Below are 23,767 nucleotides of genomic sequence, written 5' to 3' on the forward strand. Positions count from 1 at the left end.
GTAATTTGCCGTTTATTAAACAATCAAATTATTCCTCTTTTTGTAAAAGAACAAACACCCAAAATAAACATTTACTCATCTTGGCAAAACCATTTCTAAACAAAAAGGAAACATTGCAAGGGGTGGAGACAAATAGTTACATTCTGATCAATGAAGACATATTTTTGCATCGCTAGTCATTGGTATATTGGGGGAAGCAAGCAGGAGATTTTAGTTTGCATGCAGGGTTCTCCAAACATTCTGTGTCTGTTTCGGTCTAAAATATACAATATATGCAGAGCTGTGAGATTGTCAGGTTTACACGGTTGAATAATATTAAAGGAAAATAAATCTGTTTTACTAACCCTATAGTGCTCTCCTCCTATTAAATTTAGCCTACCCCCACCTAAATCTAAATTAAAAAAAATAAAAAAATAAAGAAGCATATCAGACTGGTCCCACCCATACTGGCAGTCCAGATCCGAAATGCCAGCATGGGTGGGACCAGTCTGATATGCTTCAGAGATGTTCTCTCTGTAATGGCACAAGTTGAACTAAAACCTGCATGAGATCTGAGCGGGGACCAACCGAAGGGCAGGCTAATTGAGCAGTTGTCCGTTCTCGCCTCTCTTGCTACCTATTTTTCTCTCATGTATTAAATCATGTTTGATATTCTAAGACAGCGATGGCGAACCTATGGCACGCCTGAGCAAGCTCTGTGGGCTGACAGCAATGCAGAGTAGGCACCTGCCTGCCCAAAACGTCAGGCGACTACTCTGCTTTCGTATCGTTGGTAGGTGTAATGGATGGAGGGCTGCGAGAGAGCATTGACTTATGTGCTGTTCCAGCACTGCTCCCTCCGCTGATGCCACCGGGAGACAGGAAATGATGTCTATCAGGCAACGCGGAGGGAGCAGTGCTGGAACAGCAAGTAAGTCAGTGCTCCCTTGCGCCCACACAGGTGTTGTATTTTGGATTTGTGCTGACCTAGGCACAACTAAATTTGTGCACCCCACCCCCCAAATCTTAATTTGCCCCCCCAATTCGTGTCAAGGCCACTTCTTTGACTGACAGACACAGGCCCTCATTGATACATGCACCGACATACACTCAATTGCAGATACACAGTCATTGGCACACACATACAGTCATTGGCGCGCACACACACACACACACACTGTTCAATCAACACACACTTTCACTGACAGACACACACTGACACACCCACTCACTGACAGACACACACAAAATGACAGACACACACTCACAGACATACCCATCCTCACTGATTTGACACACTGACAGACACACACACTGACAGCTACACTCACTCACAGAGCGTGAGAGAGCAAGAAGAGTGGAGGACAGTGCTTCCTTGCCGCCTGGCTAGAATATTAGTAGTTTAACACCTCGGAGGAGGGGGGCCCGAAGAAAGACAGCCCCAGGACATGAGGCAAACAAGACATGTGTTTGGGAGCTTGGGGTGGCGTTTTTTGGCGCGCCCCCTGAAAGTGCCACTCTAGGCAAATGGCTTGTTTGCTTTGTGGTAAATACATCACTGGCCCACACCCCCTCACAGCAGCGGAATGGAATCTGATGCTGGGGCAGAGGAGGAGAAGATGCTGTGGGTAGAGAAGGGAAGATGCAGGGGAGGGGAGGAGGAGGAGGAGGAGGAGAATGAGAAGATGCTGAGGGGAGAAGAGGAGGAGATGCTCCTCATACAATTTCAGTCTGGCATGTAATCACATTACAAGTGGAGTATCCCCTTGTACACATCTTTTGTACAGTTTACATGCAGTTTTGGTGCAGCTGGACAGACAGAAACCTGATGAAAAATGCATATCCATTGACATACATACAAAGCTGCACCAAAACCGGATGCAAGACAGGTGTAATTCTGATGTAAACTGCGCCAAAGCAGCATGTAAGATGTTTGCAAACTGCAAGTGGATAAGTGGGAATAGGTCCTTAGTTAGATGATGCACCACCAAACACCAGTGTGTTTTCATTTACTAGAATTGAGGTTTTTCAATTAAAAAAAAAATTTGTTTGTATCATTGAACTCGGTTGGGGTGTTCTTCTTTTAAAACAAAATATGTTAATTAGTTGGACAACTGTAGGAGTTGTTTTTTCTAAACCTAAACCTCAGTATTCAGGTTTAATTTGAGGAAAAAAAGTTGGTTTGTATTGTGGTTTGGGCACTCGGGCTCAAGAATGTTCGCAATCACTGTCCTAATGCAATAACTTTTTCACAACTTCATAGCTCACCACATGTCCTTCAAAGGCAAACAGAAGTTATTCTTTAATGTTGCACCTGTTCCTGGTTTTAGACATTGATCTATGCACCACTGTAGCAAGACCCATATTTTTAGCGGTCAACTTTAAAACTTCATACCTGGGACTATTAATTATTTGGTTATTCAGAGTTCTCCTTTAGGTCTTCTTTTTAGGTGAAGAAAAAAATTGCCCTGACTAAAATGAATAGGGAAGGCCATAAAGTATGTAAAGCATCGTCAACACAAAACACACCATCTATACAAAATGTTCCTCCAAGAGTCACTACCCAATTCCTCCCCCAGATCTACTCCCTCTGACTGAAGTAGCGCAAAGATGGTAGAATGGGAACAGATGTCATAATAAATCAATGAAATAAGACCCTTCTGATACTGTCCCCATAAACATAGGCCTAAAACCAATTTAAAAACAGAATACCCAAGTGGCATCTGAAGGAGTTCCTTGGTATGAACACATGATCGGGTCCCTCTTAAAAGAAGAAAATAAATAATGAAATGTGGTCCTCAGAACCACCAAGTAACTAGGAAAGGCTACCATGTGGTCTACACCTTTCCGCTCTTTGTAAGCAGTGTGCAAAGGGTTAATTTACCAGGCGAGAGCAGTACATTTGTTAAAAAAAAAAAAAAAAGGAAAAGTTTACCACCGGTTTACGATATATATTTCAGAGCCAGGGGTGCAAAATCTACCTGGACCACATACATACACACACACACACACACACACAGTGGTTAATCCTCTTGACCAAAAGTGCCTTTTTCTGTCCCAGACCACGTGGCCAGGTATTCAAGTGTTGGAAACCTACTAGAAAAAAATACTTACTTGTTTTCACCTCACCAGCGATCATCCTACCTTAAAACAAACAAATATATAAACCTACACTACATTTATTCTTAAAGTTATTAGAAGTACATGATTTTTCCTAGTTTTAAACAAATCAGTAAATCTGTAAAATAAATATTTTTTACACTTTTAGTAAACATCACATCTTCCGACCATTGAATAAATCTTGTACATTGTAAAAAAAAAAATCCTACAACCTAGGAGTTACCATGGAATAAATTGGCATGCTAGGAAAAAAAAAAAAAAAAAAAAACATAAAAAAATAAAAAATAAACTTATCAGTGTGCACTTACCATGATAAGATATCCAACAAGCAAAACCGGCATTAAAATAATTATTAGCAGGTAGTCCAGGAATGTAAATCTTCGTCTTACAGCATAGTGCAAACATGTCCTTTCTTTCTGTAGCCATAGTAATGGGATAAAACAAACAGTAGGTCACCTTCACCTGCCATTTAACTTGAAATAAATATTCTTAAATAACTGAAATGTGGTTTACTCTTTTTGCAAATCATAAAAAGACTGTAGTTCTACAAAAGTGGATTATATAAAACCTGATTTTGATTTATAGGTCTGGTTTCCAAAAGTAATATTAATAGGAGTGTTTTTAATTTTAAACAAAACCAAACAAACAAAAAACAAAACTAACAAACAGCCTGCTGTAAAAGTGGATTCCAATCTGTGCACTTGAACAGAACGTAGTAAACTTTCCTCAATAAAGAGGACAATGGTAATCAATCTTGGACACTTTGAACTTATTTACTAAACCAGGTGATTGGCAACGGGATAGTCATTTCTGGACAATAGAGCAGAGCTAAAGAATGGATCTATTTTTAGTTTTTGCCAAGTCTCTACAATTCCTGGCGAGTACTACTCTTTCTCATCACATCAAGGTGTGCAGCCAAAAAATCTCTGTAGATGAATTGCAATAATTTTGTTCATGTTATCCACTGATCAATGTACACGACACTACGTGCCAATATCCTAAAACATTTACATCATTAATACAGTAGAATGTCACCTAGCTAGAAGGCGTGCCTAACAATGCATTCTAACCAAAATGTATACCAAGTTTAACCCCTTAAGGACCAAACTTCTGTAATAAAAGGGAATCATGACATGTCACACATGTCATGTGTCCTTAAGGGGTTAAACATTTATTTCATACTTTGCAAAGTTTTTCTTGCTTTATTTCGGTTTGTATATTTGTTTAAAGTGTTTGCTTGGTGGTTTAAAAAAAAAAACCAAAAAAAACAGCAAAGGTCAAGTGATGAATGTTCATGTCCATTTAAGCCCAAGAGTATTTGTTCTTCATGATTTGATTGAGAACTAAAGTAACATGTAAGAATGTACAAGCAGTGTATTGAATTATGAAAATCACATTGTGAGAACATTGATAGATTTTGTACTTACATTATTTGTGAGGTTTACATCTGCTTTCATGGACAGTAAATAACTTGCCACTCGAACGTGTCCTTTTCTACAGGCACAGATCAGAGGAGTATCTCCACCACAGCTATCACGTACATTTAAGACTTTGATGTCTTCATCTAGCAAGAGCTTGACTTCATCTACGTTATTCTGATATGAAGCTTGGCAGATTGGCTAAAAACAAAAAACAAACAAAAAAAGCAAACAACATTAGCATGGCACAGAACTAGAATTACATTGTACATCAAAGAGGAGCGATCCCCAAAGAGAACATGACAGAATGTAAGAGGTTCATTTCCTAAAAACAGAGTTGGGCCAAACCAAACTTAGAAATATTATCAACATATTGTGAGCAAGTTACAGTTGTATCCCTTTAATTAGGAATTCAGTGCGGTTTTAATAAGTGGTGTAATATCTGTTTATATAAATATAAATTTGCAATGGTCTTTCTCATACAAAGTAATGGAACATAATCCAGAGGATTTGTTTTAGACATTCAATTTTATTAAAGCAGATGTCACTTTCGAGGATCTTGTATATTTCATAAATTTCCAGAAACCGACAGATCCAGTGTAGGTCTGGTGGCCGCGGGGGGCAGGTGAAGTAAGCTTTATTTATCTTGAGCTGTCCCTTGCAGTTGCGGTCACCTCATGGTGCTACCCTTTTCTGCTCCTGGTGCTTCTTTTGGTAGGTGATGGATCAGCACAGAAGGATGAAGGATACAAGTCCATGGTAGCCTCCCTAGATCAATGTCTGAATTCCACAGCCATTAAATGTGAATGGACGGAAGTTGATGGTGGAGCTCTGCCTTTTGTTAAACCTTCTTTGTCTTCTATCGTCTTTGGATTGCGTTGGAATTGCAGTGATATTCCAACAAAATCTCGATCAGTATTTCAAAATGAATTTATCTGTATAAAAATACTGAAAAGTGACAGAGCCACTTCAATATTTAATATTTTATTTTTTTTAAATTGTTCAACATAAAGCACAGGTTCACCATTACCATTTGCAGGGCCCTATGTGAGAACATTTTGCAGGGTCCAGGCCCTGTTCACATATATAATCAGCTACATATACATAACTAGTCCCTTCAATCCAACAGGGCATACATAAATATTTATCCAATCACATACATGCAATAAGCCAGAAACACATACATAACTTGCTACTCCGCAACTATTTGGCAACACACTAAAATGCATGCATAGATACATGCATACAGAGATATACAAAGCCACACAAACCCCATCATAGGCCTCCCTACCATACCGATTGTGAACGTGACAGTCCCAATTTGCAGCTCCTGTCCCACCATTTTGACTTTGGGGACACTAGGGAAGTGTTCCCAACAAGCATAGCGTAAGCGCATCATTAATCCACTAGCTCATAAGCTCATTGAGCAGGGCCCTCAACCCCTCTGTTCCTGTGCATCCAACCAGTCTGGTCACATATACTTGTTTGTTAGTCCACCCATTGTACAGCGCTGCGGAATTTGTTGGCGCTTTATAATAATAATAATAATAATAATAATAATAATCACGATTGTACTAGGTTTAAGGCACTAGGACTATACTATAACAGTACTCCCTGCAGAGTACACAAACAAAATTAACAATAATACATAAACACGCGGATATGAAATAGATAAACTAGCAAGGAAAGAAAAAAATTATAATAAATGACCTCATTCGAGTGCATGTGAATTAGTATGTATGCATGTCAGTGTTTGTGTCTGACACGCATACACTAGCACAGGGATAGGCAACCTTCGGCACTCCAGATGTTGTGGACTACATCCCCCATAATGCTCTTACCCTCATACTGCTGTCAAAGCATCATGGGAGGTGTAGTCCAAAACATCTGGAGTGCCGAAGGTTGCTTATGCCTGCACTAGCAAATACAAAATTCTAATATCCTTCCCTCTACTCCTGCTTTGGAAAGAAGTGGGAAAGCTCCAGACTACTGTCCCTGGAGTCCAGAAAAAGGCTAAGACTGACCAACACATGCTTTCCTCTTACTTTCCCTGCATGCTCTGCTAGGACAGATTGTGTGTGCCAGGATATGAGGTCACATCTAATACCTGCTTGCACAGAGGTGGAAGCCCGTGTGAGTGCAGCTCCCACACCAGCAGGGTCCCTTAAAATAGGAGTCCCAGATCCAGAACAAAGGTCTCAATGCTTTCTATATGCTGAACATAGAGCAGAGTCTGCTGATTCTTGTAAGTGCTTGGCAACTTGGCATTACTTTTTGCCCTGGAAGCTGTATTTCAATCTTCTCTCTGAATTTACCACCTTAGTTGGTTCTAGTTTAGCAGAATTCCAACATAACCATACGTTACTTCTGTTTATTTAAATTTCTTGCACTATTGTACATTACAACTTAAAGAGAGATACCCAGCATTAAAATAACACCTGCCTAATATCGTATAGGTGCCCCTCATGCAGGCTAAAACAGCTCTGATTCATCAAAATATAGACTCCACAAGACTTCTGAAAGTGTCCTATGGTATGTGTCACCAAGACATTAGCAGCAGATCCTTTAAGTCTTGCAAGTTGCAAGGTGGGGCATCTATGGATGGGATTTGCTGTTCCAGCACATTCTACATATTCTCAAAATCGGATTGAGATCTGGGGAATTTGTAGGCCAAGGCAAGACCTTGATTCTTTGTCATGCTCCTTAAACCATTTCCGAACAATTTTTTGCATCAGAGAACATCATTGCCATGAAGGGGTGCAACAATACTCAAGTAGGTGGTATGTGTCAAATTAATATCCACATGAATGCCAAGACCCAAGATTTCCCAGCAGTACATTGCCCAGAGCATAATACTGATTCGCCTGCGTCCTGCTGCCATCTCTTCACAGGTAAATGACACACATCTGGCCATCCACCTGATTTAAAAGAAAACTAGATTCATCAGACCAGGCAACCTTCTTCCACTTCTCCATGGTCTAGTTCTGACGTACACATTCCTATTGAAGATGCTTTCGGTGGTGGGCAGAGGTCCCCATGAGCACTCTGGCCGGTTCGAGGGTACTCGGCCCCATATATGATGCACTGTGTGTTCTGACACCTTTTGATCGTGGCCAGCATTAATTTTGCTTAAGCAATTTGAGCTACAGTAACTCTTTCATGTGATCTGACCAAATGGCTTTTCTCACGTTCATCAATGATCCTTGGACGTCCATGACACGGAGGCCGGTTCAGCGGTTGTTCTTCCTTGCACCAACCACTGCATACTGGGAACACTCCACAAGACTTGCTATTTTGGAGATGCTTTGACTCTTATTTAGTCATCACTTTTTGGCTCTTGTCAAAGTCACTACGATCTTTTCGCTTGCCCATTCTTCTGGCTTCCAACACATGAAAAGAACTGACTATTCACTTGCTTCCCAATACTTGGCTGATCAGTGTATACTACAATGTGTTGTAATTATTAGCACCATTATTTATGTGATGTGTGTACCTAGTATTTAATTATTTGCACCATCTTTTTATGTATTTTCTCTTACATGCTCATCACAGTTTTTATAATATTGGACAGATGATATGTATTTTAGAGCAGACCCCTACTTTGGTGTATTTTTTTATCTTTGTCAACTGTTCTGAGGAGGTGCAGTTTTTGCTGCTCATGTTTTTACAGCACGTAGAGTGCCTTTATTTTTTCCTCATAGGTTTGAGTTAAATAAAAACTTGTTTTACATTTTTTATTTTCTTAGTGGGATCACCAATTTCCAAAATGTACACCAAAATTAAAGGAAAAATGTCAATTTATTATTACTGAAGACAATATTTTGCATGTATCATCACCTTTTATTTTTTTAAATATAATTTTGTAATGAATACATACAACTTTAGTAACTCTTTAGTCCAGCTATCTCATTCTTGTGCCAGCAGTTACAACCTTATTTGACTCCCTTTGGTCAGAAGTACTTATCTGCTATGACCATACACAATTTGAACTAAAACTGTCCTAGAGTAGACATTTGCAAAGCTGAACAAACCCAGATGCCTTAAAACCCATCTATAGCAAGAGTGGTCAAAATTCTGCTGATCAGATCAAAAGATCTCCCAGAATGTTGGCCCTCCCCTGCCCCTTACTATAACTGCAAGGCAGTTTGTGGTCTGCACTACTGTGAGCATTGCTGTGGAGCTCTGGTATATACTCAGCCACACCAACAATATGGAGCTCCAAAACAGAAGAACATTGGGATAGAAAAGAGGGACAGGGTGATTTGGGGCCAAATATGGACAGTCTCTCCTAAAAAGAGGCACTTGGAATGTTTGCAAAAGTAAGCAGTTGCCATTGAGAAGTAAAGTGACAGTTAAGTCTCCTTGTCTAAAAAAAAATGTGCTCCCGGTACTCTACATTATTATTTTATGAGAAGCTACAACTGGTATTACCACATTTTCCTAAACAGAGAATAGGCGTACTGACCAAACAGCAGCACACCTAGATCAAAACAGTCATGTTGGTGATTAGTCACATCTGACTAATCTTCCCAGTGACAAGATAATGGAGTGGATTCTTCTTGCACACACAGAGGAACCAGGGACACTCATTAAATATTTATCAACAATTCCTTTAACCATTTCAGGAACAGCCATGTTAAAAGTGTTTGAATTTTAAGTCACTAATGCAGTCCCCCTCATGCCTTTCAACAAAAGACAAAACAGAAAGCAAATTACATTTTTAGTTTTTGCACAAAGCAATAGCCAACTAAAATTTACTTGGGTTGTGCTATTGTTTTATTTATTAATCACAAACGTTTATTTTGCTTTATTTTGTGGAACTGTTGCGTAGCGGATTATATGGCCGAATGGTGTAACCTAATCCCCATGTTTGTTTGCCAAGATAGTAGATGTTAAGTAAAACACTGTTCCTCAAATCTTTAAACATATGTTGTGTCTTTACAACATCACCACTGCATGTTCTGCATGTTCCCTCTCTACTCCCCCCAGCCCCCCCCCCCCCCCCCCCCACTTTTTATTTTTTTTTACATTTTGTTTGCCAGGCTGGAATTGCCAGAGGACATACTGCCATATTGCACTTTGGAAGTAATGCCCAAGCACGTATACACTCCTGTGGCATTTTATAACCAGATGCCTGAGCACACGTAAGTGACCTCAGAACATAGACAAATTCGTGTTGCCCAGGGCCCGAGGCAGGATGCCAGGTTGGGGTGTAGCGGTACTTACCCTTTCCAGGGGCCGGCCGAGGTCCTCTGTTCGAGCCGCGCGCGGTCCTGCTGCTGCACGAGCCGCGCGCAGCTCATCCGAAGGCAGGAACAGGAAGGCGGGCAGTGACCGCGAGAAGCAGTCACTTGTCCCGCCTGACTCTAAGAGCGCGCCACGGGTCTCGGGCGCGCTCTTAAAGGGACAGTGGGAGCCTAAATTGGAAAAGGCCTCCCATTGGTCCCTGTCATGCCACACTCCCCATACACTTACCTTTTGGGGGCGTGGAGATGACAGGGACCAATCAAAATAGTTGTTTAGTTATTTATACTCACCTTTTTCCCCTTGGTTCCTTGCCCTATTGTGGTTTCTGTTTCAGTTCCCTTTAGCGCTTGTTGTATTCAGTTGTGTTCCTTCGTACTTGACCTTGGCTTTGTTTTCTGACTACGTTATTTCTTTATCCTTATCTGTTCTGTTTGCCGGCTTGCGGTTTACGGTGTACCAGACCCCGGCTAGTCCTAGTTTATGCTGTCTCTTTGTGCCCTTGACCTCGGATCGTTCCTGACTCTGTACTTCTCCTATATACGTTGAGTCCGGCCACTCTAAGGTCCGGTAGACGTATCTCCCCTCTGTGTTGTCTTCTGTTTAGCTGAATCCTGCGTGTTGGGGTATATTTTCGTTACATGGGACCCCTCCTAGAGTCCGGGGCTCTGTTCTATTAGTGTTGTGTGTAAGATTGCGTGTACGAGAGTGTGTGTACTGGCTGAGTTTTGTGTGAGGAGGCAGAGAACCCCTTTGTGTGCTGGTTGAGTGTTATGTCTGCAGTGGCTTGTGTGTGGAGGAGTTGTGTGTATATGTTGTGTGTGTGTGTGTGTTTGCCCCTCTCCTGCTTATCTTTTCATGATGGTCCAGTGGATGCACACTGAAAAAAGGATCCCAGATGAGGGAGTGTTGTAATCTGCACCGGTATTAGGTGCAGGTCACTTTAAGAGCTTCCACAGGGTCTCATCATTCAGTCAATGTCGATGGAGGACAGTGAAGGAGCTCTTAAAGTGATCTGCACCCAAGAGGTGCAGAACACAAAGCTTCCTTGAGCAAAAGAGGAGGCTCAGGCCTAAGCAGGGACATTTTTTTTTTTTAATCTGCCCGTCGACTCACAGAGGACCCCCTTACATCTAGAGCGCCTATGCCGCCTTATGTGTAATCTGGCTTTTCCCCAGGAGTGCTGTAGCAGTAAGGGTGTTTTATATTTATCTGCACTCCTTTCCTAACCCCAATACCATTCATTTGGTCGAGGGAATGAGGAACTGTCACTATTGCAGAAGTGGCTGTTATGTTTTGAACATACAACCAAGCAGCAACGACAGTCTTCATTTTAATGTATAGTATTTTATATAGAATAGGGTCTTTCTACACCTCTGTAACTTTGGTGATCCAGAGATCATAGCAATAAATAAAATACTAGAACGAGAATGTATGGATGTTCCTGGAGGTCACTATTTGCAAGTAACCGAAGGAGGATAGGAGACCGTAGTGGCAACGGAGTTATTGGAAAGAACCTGTGTCTCATAGTTATGCACAGATCTCTAAAAAAGGCTCAATGATGGGGGGCGGGGCCGGACCGCCGAGCTGGCTGGTCGCACGCAAAACCAGCTCCTGCAACCTAAAATGGAACTACACACTAACCTTAAGATTATCGTCTTAAAACAGACCGCCAACGGCGGCCCCCACCGGGCGGAGTATCCTGGAACCAGGGTGAGGCTGGCCTGATAGGCTTCAGTCCCCTGGGAGAGAAAGCCGATCTGACTCCATTGCGGCCTACCCCGGAGGCAAGCGGGGCGGACGGCCGCCGCCCTGCAACACACCGTCCAGCACTCAGAGTCAGACCCACGGGGACACCGGCCCCGTACCTCCCCCCCCTATGGACCAGGGGGTGATCCCGGTCTACACATCCTCGAGACCCGACCGCTACAGCCGATCGGCAGGGAGCCCAGCCTGAGACCGCATGGGACACAACAAAATGGCCGCCGCGCCTAATACACACCGGAGAAACAGGGGGCATGACAGGCACAACTGGCGAAACCTGCAATCCAGCCACAGACACCAAGATGGCGGAGGCCAAGCGGTAAGGAGTCCCGGTCAGTGCCCTCTTAAGCTGCTCACCCACAACGGCAGCTCATAATAGGCACAGGTCCAGGCCGTAATCCCACACCTGCTAGTACCCCTGCAACCTAGCATGCCGCCTACCCCTCGAAGAGTCAACACCCTCAGAGGCCGACTACGAGCACCCTGCAGAGCACATCAACCCCCACTCTGCGCCACATCTCCTTATGGACACTCCGAGACCCAGGCCCAGAGAATCGGACGGAGCACAACGCCCCACGCAGTACCGGCTAACCAGCCCACAGCCGCCACAACACGAGCAGACCACCAGACAACAATGGGAACAAGCAGACTCCATGGAAGGCAGACCTTTCCAGCCACAAAGGGACTTTTTAAGCATGACCTAAATAGTCTTCACTCTCGCTAGCGTAAATATGGCGAAATATTACCTGACTTAATGTGCTAAAGGCATCCATGTATAGTTATAAGAGGCAAGGGGTTGATATAGTATCTCTCAGGCCTTACCTACGGCGTCCAAGTGTAGTTAAGGGGCGTAAGGGGTGATGTGGTAACGTTCATATCTAAGCATGTACCTAACTAATCTAAGCAAATTACCTGCATGTAACCGATACTCACTACTTGATATTATGCAACGCCTAGCAATTACTAAGTGTTATAAGACTCATCTACTAAAACAAAAATGTGCCAGTTAATCGTATGCCACTAATATGTTCACGACTTTACGAATAATTTGCTTGTCAGAGCTGCTGTGGCCATGCAAGCAATGCTGTATGTAACCTTCTATGCACAAAAAAAAAAAAAAAAAAAAAAAAGGCTCAATAATGTTGTGCAGGTCAACTCCAGCAACATCCATCTGTCAAACCCATACATTGCTTGCTCCCTGTGACTAGCACCATGCACACCATTCAGACATCTATCAATCTTTTCAGGAAAGAACAGGCCATTCACTTGTACTAGCCCTCAGGACAAACTATGCTAGCCTCTCTCTGCAGGTGACCCTCCCACCAAGACAACAGGACAGCTTAACATCACAGTTCAGGGACAGAAGGTCAGATCATAAGAAATGTCTGGTATGTTCTGTAGCAGGGGTGCACAAAAGGTAGATCCCCGGATGTTGTACAACTACAACTCCCATGCTGCCTAGAATGACTAAGCATCATGGAAGTTGTAGTTTTAGAACATCTGGGGATCTACCTTTTGGGCATCCTTGTTCTATAGCTACTCACATTCGGTTTACAAAAAAAACTCTTAACCCCGTAAGGGCAATGACGGAAATGTTGTGTCATGCTGGCCTTTTATTTCTGAGGGGTTACTTACGTCTGTGTCCTAAGGGGTCAATTATGGTGTTTTGTTTTTAAAGGGACACTATAGTCACCTGAACAACTTTAGCTTAATGAAGCAGTTTTGGTGTATAGAACATGCCCCTGCAGCCTCACTGCTCAATCATCTGCCATTTATGAGTGAAATCCCTTTGTTTATGAACGCTAGTCACACCTCCCTGCATGTGACTTGCACAGCCTTCCATAAACACTACCTGTAAAGAGAGCCCTATTTAGGCTTTCTTTATTGCAAGTTGTTTAATTAAGATTTTCCTATCCCCTACTATGTTAATAGCTTGCTAGACCCTGCAAGAGCCTCCTGTATGTGATTAAAGTTCAATTTAGAGATTGAGATACAATAATTTAAGGCAAATTACATCTGTTTGAAAGTGAAACCAGTTTTATTTTTCATGCAGGCTCTGTCAATCATAGCCAGAGGAGGTGTGGCTAGGGCTGCATAAACAGAAACAAAGTGATTTAACTCCTAAATGACAGTGAATTGAGCAGTGAAATTGCAGGGGAATGATCTATACACTAAAACTTCTTTATTTAGCTAAAGTAATTTAGGGGACTATAGTGTTCCTTTAATTTAATGACAGGGCACATTCACAAAACTCAAACTTGTGATATCATCAACTTGTTTATTATCAGAAACAGTAAACCACAATGTAGTGCACTGCAAAATCTAGGCTATAATAAATAAGCTGCACTATTATTATTGAATGTTATCTATGGTTTTCCCACTTGACTAGTTTGGCCTGAAGTTTGCAATTCAATCTCCTTTCACACAATTCAGGTTCGCTGAATAAACCAACCGTACTGTTGTAGGTGTAATGCAGCAGTGTGAGAACTGAATATTTCTTTGCATTGTAAAAAAGAGCTAAAAAGTAAACACACGGGGACTAAACAAAACCAAACATTCAATTACATGCACATTTCCATGTAATACTGCAAATAAGACATCATATTTAACCATTTAGCCCTTTAATAATTATAGTATACAGGTTTACTTCCAATAAGTATTTTATCAAATTTCATATGTCTTGACTATATACTAGGCATATTTTGCCATTAGACCACCATTTCCATCATTAAAATCAATATATGCTCATCAATACACACATGTATGCATTACTATACCCTAATACTATAAATCAGTGTAGACATTTCGAATCGATGTTCAAAAGGGAGATACCCAACTGTTGCGCAACTACAATTCCCATGATGCTTTGCCTGACTAGCCTAATTTCCATACCCAAAAGATTAACTTATCCAGACACTTTTTTTTTTGTTTTGTTTTTTTACACATTAACCTTTGACATTGTTTCAGACCTCTTTGCTCTACTTGGTTAAAAAAAAAATAACAGAAGTTAAATTACAAGTTCAGAAACGTACTTTTTACATTTTTTGCAATTTTAATGCAACTACAATCTACTAGTTACCTTTATCCCCCAGCACATCCATGTTCTTACATACAAGGTGACACCTTTGTCTAGAGAGGTAGAACTGATAAAATCTGGTATTTTGTTACTTGCCGCTAGACTTGTTTCTGGCTCATAAATAATTAATGTTTAACATACCTCAGAGTAAAGGATCCCCATGTCCTCAGTGGACAGATTGTGTCTTCACCGTTTGCTGCTTAGAAATAAGAGATGGTAGAAAAAAAAAATTAAACAAAAAATGAAGAAAGATTCCTTTACACAAAAGGCAACACACAAGTGGAAGTGTGAAACATTCTGAAGTGCAAGAATTACAGTTAAAGACGCCCAACCCATACGTGTCAGGTTTCCCAATACAATGCTGGGCTGGTACGTGTTGAAACACAGGCCTTCCCATTCATTCCTTCTTCACATGTAACCACTTAGAACATGCAGAGAAGTAAAACACAGGGAGAATCTTGTAATGTCCCAACGTGAATCATATCCTGAATGTAGAAAGATTAAATTAATATGTTGTATTGCAGATGAGTTTGTCTGCTTGTACCAACACATACACCAGTATGTTTTACCCAGTGCCAAAATGGGCACCCGCAAACACCATTAATGTTGAGGTATAAGAAGCTTGCCTAAACAAAATTAAAACAAAAATCAAAATGGGATCGTGGAAACCATTTTTATAAGCCTTGGCGTAATAACCATACATGCAGCAAATGTATGACATTCGAAAGGAGCAGAGTGCAGTCAGCACGTTAGTTCATTTTATCTAGTTTATGGTTCTCAATGAGAAAGTCTGAAAGTCTCTTGTGTGGCAGGCTGTGGTGTTGCTAGGGTCAAAAGACACCCTGGGCTTGAGCCCAAAAACTATTTGGTGATCCCTTTGTAAATGCCCCACCCCAATTCCACCACTTAACATGCCTCTTGGTATACACACTGTTGCTTACACAGTTACATACACACACACACACACACACAGGCAAACAGACACAAACAAAATCCTACGGTAATAATAACAGAATCTATAAAACTGAACTCCCTAGTAAGAAAATAATAAACAGGACGTTTAGGTAATATACAGTATTATATATGGGCATAGGTAGCGAATCACAGCGCTACACAGCTATAAAATCAGAGAGCAACGTGCATTTTGTATGTATCACAGATTTCCACTGTAATAAACCTCACAATTGCAGGTGACTGTCCTCTGCTACACCAATTATGGTGATACCAGAAACTGTTTTGTTAATGTGTTTCAAAGGTGTGATTGTGTGTGTGTTAAAGGGGCCGTTTGTCTCTCTACAGCCCCTACAGCACAAACATACTACACCACAGAGCGTGTGTTTATAAGGGATTTAGTGTGTATGTAGAGAATGCAGTGTGCTATTGCTGGTAATTCAGTCTGTGTGTGCGTAAGGAATATATTGTGTGCCCTGGTGATGCAGTCAGGTTGTTAATACAGTGTTGCATTTTGATCTGATATTCCTTTAAATGATCGCTCGCATATATATATATATATATATATATATATATATATATATATATATATAACAAGCCACTTGCTTATGAGCTTAATATAAGTTTGGGCTAGTTTTGAATAATAATGGGCGTCTTATGTGCGGTTTTGGATGGACATCATTTGTGTTTCTACAGGTTTATTGAGAGTAGTTCTGCGTTTCTGTAGTGTGAATTTTTGTGCGGAACAGATTCCAACATTGTGTTTATAGGGAACATTGTGTGTGTATGGGATGCAGAGTGTATGAGTGTGTGCGCTGGGATTTGGCTTCCTATGTACAGCATGCTCTGTGTGCGCTGCATCCCATCAAGACGCTTGTACTTGTTGTCATGGCTACCCTACCCAACTTACAAGGGAGCTGCTGGTCTGTCTCCTCTGCTCCCTCGCGCGCTGTCTACGGAAGCCGGAATATGACGTCATATTCCGGCTCCCGGCATTAATAGACAGCCCGCGAGGGAGCAGAGGAGACAGGCCAGCAGCTCCCTCGCCGCGTGTATCAGGCACCACAGCCGCCCGCCACGCTTTAGCCCCACTGGACCCCAGGGACAAGTCCACGCCAGCTCTCCAGGTAGGGAGGCTGGGTGGACATTTGTTAAGCATTTTGTAAAAATGTATGTTTGTGAGTGTATATGTGTGTATATATATATATATATATATATATATATATATATATATCTTTGTTTGTGAGTGTGTGTCTGTGAGTGTGTGTCTGTGAGTGTGAGCTTATGTATGTGTGGCTGTTCGTGTGTGCCTGGAAATGTGTGTGGGTTTATCTGAGTTTCTGGAAGTGTGTGTGTGTGTGTGTGTGTATGTGTCTGTCTGTGAGTGTGTGTTTGTCTGTGAGTGTATTTGTGTGTGAGCCTGTCAGAGTGTGTGCGCGCATGAATGTCATCAGTATGTGTGTGCGTGCATGCGTCTATGCATACTAGTGTATTTTTCGGGGGGGGGGGGGGGGGGGGGGGTATCTTGGGTGAGTTCCCACACTTTTTACCCCAGGACTTGACCCAGGATTGGGGGCATATCTACAAAAAGTGATTTTTGTTTAGTTTTTTGGTATTTTTAATTTGGAAAGTTCGTTTAACTGAAAACCCAAAGCTGCCATTCTAGTAAAATTAATTTGCCCTAGTGATATTACAGATAGGAGATGCTCAGGCTGTTATGTGAACAGCACAAGTGCAATTGGATGGAATTGCTTTCTTCACTTGGGTTAATTAATAAGTAGACTTGTTCAAGTTATCGCCTCCTGGGGTCTCTTTTACATTCACATTCCGAGGACAAAAGTAGATTAATTGGGGCTTCACCATTTACATTTTTTTTTTTTTAAACATTTACACCTTAAAAAAAACAAAAAAAAACAAAAACCCCTCAAACTAGCCATCTACTGGTTTTCCAACCGAGAATGAATGTACGCTACTTGGATACTCCACCTAGCTGAGAAGGCTTGGGCATATCATTTAATGTCATATCATAAAATGTTGGGAACTGCCTAAAATTTGTGTTATAACCTTTTTATTCATGTGATGGGTTTCTAAAAGTGTATATTAAACATTTAGCAATTAACATCGTAATCTAGTTCAGTCTTGGCACAGGCAGGGCATACGATTGAACCGACGATGATTATACGGGTTTACTTACTAAAGTGGGAATTGAAACAGACTTTAAAAATTCAATCAAGATCAATATAGCTAAACTGGAAAAATTATTTAAGTTCAGCTACACTGGCCTTAAATTCACTGTGAATTCTCACTTTATTAAAATAAACCCTTATGTTTCCTCTGGGCTATTGGTCATTTTTACTTCCATGAAGATATTTGATACAAGTTGGTGGAGTGAAAGTGGGGGCTCTATGCTGACGGACTGGTACAAATGCTGGAGTGTGGAACAACGATTGGCAGGGATCCAAGATGGAGGTGCTCAGTTCCAAGATTGAGTAGACACAGCGGTATTGATTTTTTAATACTACTTTTCTGCCCTCACAAAGCACATATTGGTTAAAGGACCACTCTAGTGCCAGGAAAACCTACTCGTTTTCCTGGCACTAGAGTGCCCTGAGGGTGCCCCCACCCTCAGGGTCCCCCTCCCGCCCGGCTCTGGAAAGGGGAAAGGGGTTAAATCTTACCTTTTTCCAGCGCTGGGCGGAGAGATCTCCTCCTGCTCTCCTCCTCCGATCCGCCTCTTCTCCTCCCCGTCGGCTGAATGCGCACGCGCGGCAAGAGCTGCGCGCGCATTCAGCCGGTCACATAGGAAAGCATTCATAATGCTTTCCTATGGACGCTGGCGTGCTCTCACTGTGAAAATCACAGTGAGAAGCACGCAAGCGCCTCTAGCGGCTGTCAATGAGACAGCCACTAGAGGACATAGGGGGAAGGCTTAACCCATTCATAAACATAGCAGTTTCTCTGAAACTGCTAGGTTTATGAAAAAATGGGTTAACCCTAGAAGGACCTGGCACCCAGACCACCTCATTAAGCTGAAGTGTTCTGGGTGCCTAGAGTGGTCCTTTAAATATGCTGGAATATTAACATATTATTAGAACGTGTTAGAAGCCCTGGGAAGGGACAGTTCCCTTTAAGCAAAGAAAATAAATTAGACTGGTGGTTTGAGAGGAGCTGCGATGACTAATGAAATGTTGGATTCTAATTTATACATTACATTAGAGATTTAAGATTTCTTTATGTTGAATAATACGTACCGTCAGCTGGGATGTTTGTGCACAAAGCCTCTAGTTTCTACATGAAGTGTTAAAATGGCTACAGCTGCCACATAGCAGGGGTGTAAAGCAGGCAGTCAGGGGAGGAGGCTGGCTCACTTGCAGACTGCAGCTCTGAGTCTGTATTTTATTTTATTATTGTTGTTTTTTGGAGGGAGAGTACATTTCAGTAGTACAGTTCACTGCATTGTAAACCAAAAAAAAAAAAGTGAATACATTTAATGATCTGAAATTGTGATTTAAGAGGAACTAAAAAAAAAAGATCTTAAAAGAAAGCATACCTCCGAACATTTGAAATGGACACATTTTAGGTGGTGACTTTAGAAATTGCTTAAAGGCCATTCCAAACATTATGACCACTTAACTGATTTGAAGTGGTTGTGGTTCCTGGAGTCTGCAGGTGCAGCGTTTTGTTTGGAAACACTGCTCATACAGAGATTAATCCATCTGCTGGTGACATTGGGGCATTGTTATGTATGTTAGGTTTACATGCAAGCATCATCAGCCAGCCCGGAACAAGAGTTCAAGTCTTCGAATGTTAATTCTGTACAAAATTGGAATCTGACCCCAGCACGCACTGACAGTCATCAAACAACACAGAGCAGCATGGGTCCCCTCTCCGTGTCGCCCCGTCCTTAACTCAGTTGCCTTCCCTCATTTCCCTCCATTCCAGTGGAGGAAGATCGGCTAAGGGAGATCCTGGCCTTGGTGAAAGAATAAAAGGTTTTTTTTTTTTTTTGTTTTTTTTTTAAAACCAGTGTTTACTTCATGTGGCTCTGTCACCTTAAATTTGCCCCTCTCAATATCTGAACCATTTATTTTAAAACAGAACACAAAGTAGGGACTACATCCGTTTGGCAATCCTGACAGATGGTGGAGCTTAAGGCTCCAAAACAGCTTTAGCTTAATGAAGCAGTTTTGGTGTATAGATTGTGCTCCTGTAGTTTCATCGCTCAATTCTCTGCTATTTAGGAGTTAAATCACTTTTTTTATGCAGACCTAGCCACTAGGGCGAGGTCTGCCTACAGTGTCGCCACTTTTTCACCATTTGCAGGCACTTAGAGCTTGCAAAGCAGAAAACAGAGGTTGTGAGAAATCTGCAGTACCACAAAAATATTAAAAAAATTACAATTTGTCAACGAACGCGGCCAAAAGTAGATAATTGCAGTTTGCTACCAAAAACATACAGAAGAGATAAATATGGTGGTTCAATGCAAAAGGTGCACGAGCGGCACACAAAGTTTTACAGCATATAGCAGTAGGCATAGAAACAAGCAGATGTTTCAGGCCCACAGCCCTTTATCAAATGTTCCCACAAGAACATACAAAAAAATAAATAAAAATAATTTAACCCATAAATAAAGTCTCAACATGCGCCACCTGACAAAACTCCCAAAAACACAAATACCTTGTCCACCAGCAGATCAATTGGCTCCTCCCACATAAGGGGATGTTTAATGCGCTTAGAGCTGTAGTAGGTAATGTAGTGTGTGTTTGTAATTTGTGAGTTTAGAAAATTGCGCGCGCGTGTGTGTGTCTATTTATTAGGGTGCAGTGTAAAAGAACACTCCTAGAACCATAAGCACTATAACACGCTGTAATCGTTAATACCGAATACACTAATTGAAGGATTAGGTTCCACTTGATAACCAGAAGAAACGTACCACTTTAAGGTAAATCATTCAAGACAAGCTCTAGATAATGCCTCCATTAAAGGGACACTATAGTCACCTGAAGAACTTCAGCTTAATGAAGCAGTTTTGGTGTAAAGAACATGCCCCTGCAGCCTCACTGCTCAATCCTCTGCCATTTAGGAGTTAAATCCCTTTGTTTATGAACCCTAGTCACACCTCCCTGCATGTGACTTGCACAGCCTTCCATAAACACTTCCTGTATAGAGAGCCCTATTTAGGCTTTTATTGCAAGTTCTGTTTAATTGAGATGTTCTTATCCCCTGCTATGTTAATAGCTTGCTAGACCCTACAAGAGCCTCCTGTATGTGATTAAAGTTCAATTTAGAGATTGAGATACAATTATTTAAGGTAAATTACATCTGTTTGAAAGTGAAACCAGTTTTTTTTTCATGCAGGCTCTGTCAATCATAGCCAGGGGAGGTGTGGCTAGGGCTGCATAAACAGAAACAACGTGATTTAACTCCTAAATGGCAGTGAATTGAGCAGTGAAATTGCAGGGGAATGATCTATACACTAAAACTGCTTTATTTAGCTAAAGTAATTTAGGTGACTATAGTGTTCCTTTAAATACTTACATCAATGTATTAACACCTGATTTAAAATCAGAGCAACCAAACCACCTCACTAGACCTGGGACATGAAGAACATAGCAAAACGGGTGGAACATATAAAAACAAGCACAAGAAAAAAAAATATATTTTTTTTAATGTATTTTTTTTAAATGGAAGAAAACAGACATGGACTAGAAAGAACAAAAACAAAGTTGGATGCAATATTGTGGCAACATCTGATATCTTGAATTTCCATATAGAAACAATCAGTAGGAACCCCCTTTTCTGCCAAAGCAATTAAAAGGAAACACTCCAAACACCACCACCAGCTGTGGTTGTTATGGTGCCAATGATACCGGAGAAACTGACGGAAGCCAGGCACAGAGAGATGGACACAGGTTTCTTCAGGAAGGAAGAGATTCTTTATTCGGTTCACCGATCGGGACTCAGGAGGGACTAATGTCACCAAAATACAAGTTCTGAGCCCCGGACAATAGTGTAGGCTCCTTATATAAGCATGTAACTCCACCCATAAGTAGCTCCACCCACACATTCTCTTAACCAATCAATCGAAGAAGAAGTAACTTCCGGTTTGACCGCATGGCTTGCCCAGCACAATGGAGGAGGGGAATACTACATCCGGTATTCTCGCACATGCTCCGTACACTACTGATTGTATCTTTGCCACGTGCAACCAACCGACCTATACACCAGTATATGCACGTACACATGCCACGTGGTAATCTCGGCCTACTAAATTTATTTTTACCGAGATTCCACCACATTCCCCCCTTTGATGCCTCTGATATTTTCACAATTACGGAGGCATCACTTAACCTTAGTTTGCATATACCTCAGGTTGCCATGAACCAGACCAGACTCTGCGACTAATGACGCGAGTCCCTCAACATTCTTCTTCCTGCACTAGTTCTCCCTGATTTAGAGCCTCATATCTATATATGGCCATTATCTGTGCAGCAGCCTTTCTCTCTGCTATATTTTCTATAATGCCCTGCACAGACCTAACTACCAAAGGAACAAGACATGGTAGGAGAAGACACAGCATTAAGATAAGCATGACTCCACCTACCAATGCCTTAAGTCCTCCAAACTGCTCATACCAATTACCAAACCAACTACTTGGATTATACCCTTTCCATACCTGAGTAGGCACATGCGCTAGTTTAACCATATGGCTAGTAAGCTCAGCTATTGCTTGCCCTTCATCATCTATTTGAAGACAGCAATTGCTTAGGTTAAACTTCCCACATACACCTCCCTCTACTGCCAATAGGTAATCCAAAGCTAATCTATTTTGGTAAACGGCTGTCCTCATCCTAGTATTATGCTTCGCTAGGAGATTGAGCGCTTGTGATGTCTCATTGGTAATTATCTCAACCACTGCCTGTAACCTTATAATACGGTTGAGCATATATATTGGGGTTCTATATCCGAAAGTACCATCCTCTGCCCAAGTGGCTGGCCCATAATAATCTATAATACGCTGGGGAGGCCATTCATTATCTTCCCAGGTACCTATCTCTAGGGGTCCCCTTTTCTTCCTATGATTCACATCATACACTTTAACACCTAAAGTCTCACCTGTTTCAATAGGCAACAAGAAGAAGGATGGTTTGAGCATACCTAACACACATGCCCCTTCCCAGTCCTGTGGTAACTCCTGTGGTAACTCCGAATAGGCCTTCTTACCACAGATCCAGTAGATCAAACCATACGTCCTTTAAATTGGCATAACTTGCAAAAGGGTTAGGTGGTTCTGAGACATTTGAAGCCAACCACCAGGTTGTATTCTTTGTAATATCATCATAAGCTTTTTGCCCTAGACAAGTTAGTTCTCCTACAGATGTGTTAAACATTATTCCTTTCCTTGCTATGCAAATATAACCTATGATGGAGGTCTTTAATCGCCACTCAGATTTACCTCTAACACTCATTTGATAATCGGCTTGTGAAGATATGAAGATATTATTTGTTCAATTGTCTCAGAACCGGACATTACCTCCTTTGCTTCCCAGGGCCAGGGCCGCCATCAGGGGGTGACAACCATGACGGTTGTCACGGGCCCGGCGGCCCTGGGGGGCCCGGACTGCTCTGGCAGTCCTGGGCCCCACTTTCCCTCCCTGCACACATAGATAGCGAATATCGCTATCTATGTGTGCAGCCGCGGGCCCCCCAGCTCCCTGTTACCGCAGAGGGGGCCCAGGCAGCACACAGCCTCTTCTCTTCGCTCTCCTCTAATAACTCTCGCGAGACCCGGTTGCCATGGCAACGCTCCGCGGGTCTCGCGAGAGTTATTAGAGGAGAGCGAAGAGAAGAGGCTGTGTGCTGCCTGGGCCCCCTCTGCGGTATCAGGGAACCCGGGGGGCCCCACCATGCCACCGGACCACCAGCGATGGAATCTCCCCCCTCCCTAGACACAGGTAAGCAGGGAGGGGGGAGAAACAATTTAATTAAATGTAATTTTTTTTTTATTATGTTAAAATGCCCCCCCTCCCCCTCACCCCAGATTGCACATTTACACACATACACTGACACAACACACTACATACACTGACACAACACACTACATACACTGACACAACACACACACACACTACATACACTGACACAACACACACACACACTACATACACTGGCACAACACACACACACACTGCATACACTGACACAACACATACAC

General features: G+C 42.0%; 1 protein-coding gene across 1 annotated transcript in view; it reads right to left on the reverse strand.

Annotated features, from left to right (window-relative positions):
• The window catches only part of ANKRD22 (ankyrin repeat domain 22), a 29,899-nt gene extending 11,059 nt beyond the window's left edge, over positions 1 to 18,840 (reverse strand). Inside the window, exons 1-4 of the mRNA XM_063434986.1 lie at positions 18,804 to 18,840; positions 14,743 to 14,797; positions 4,527 to 4,718; positions 3,408 to 3,515 (exon numbers count right to left, since the gene is read on the reverse strand). Coding sequence (XP_063291056.1) covers positions 3,408 to 3,515; positions 4,527 to 4,718; positions 14,743 to 14,763 — 321 coding nt within the window. The 5' untranslated portion in view covers positions 14,764 to 14,797; positions 18,804 to 18,840. The remainder of the gene's footprint in view (positions 1 to 3,407; positions 3,516 to 4,526; positions 4,719 to 14,742; positions 14,798 to 18,803) is intronic.
• Positions 18,841 to 23,767: the final 4,927 nt, after the last annotated feature.

The sequence above is a fragment of the Pelobates fuscus genome, chromosome 10, assembly GCF_036172605.1.
Source record: "Pelobates fuscus isolate aPelFus1 chromosome 10, aPelFus1.pri, whole genome shotgun sequence".
Classification (NCBI taxonomy): Eukaryota; Metazoa; Chordata; class Amphibia; order Anura; family Pelobatidae; genus Pelobates; species Pelobates fuscus.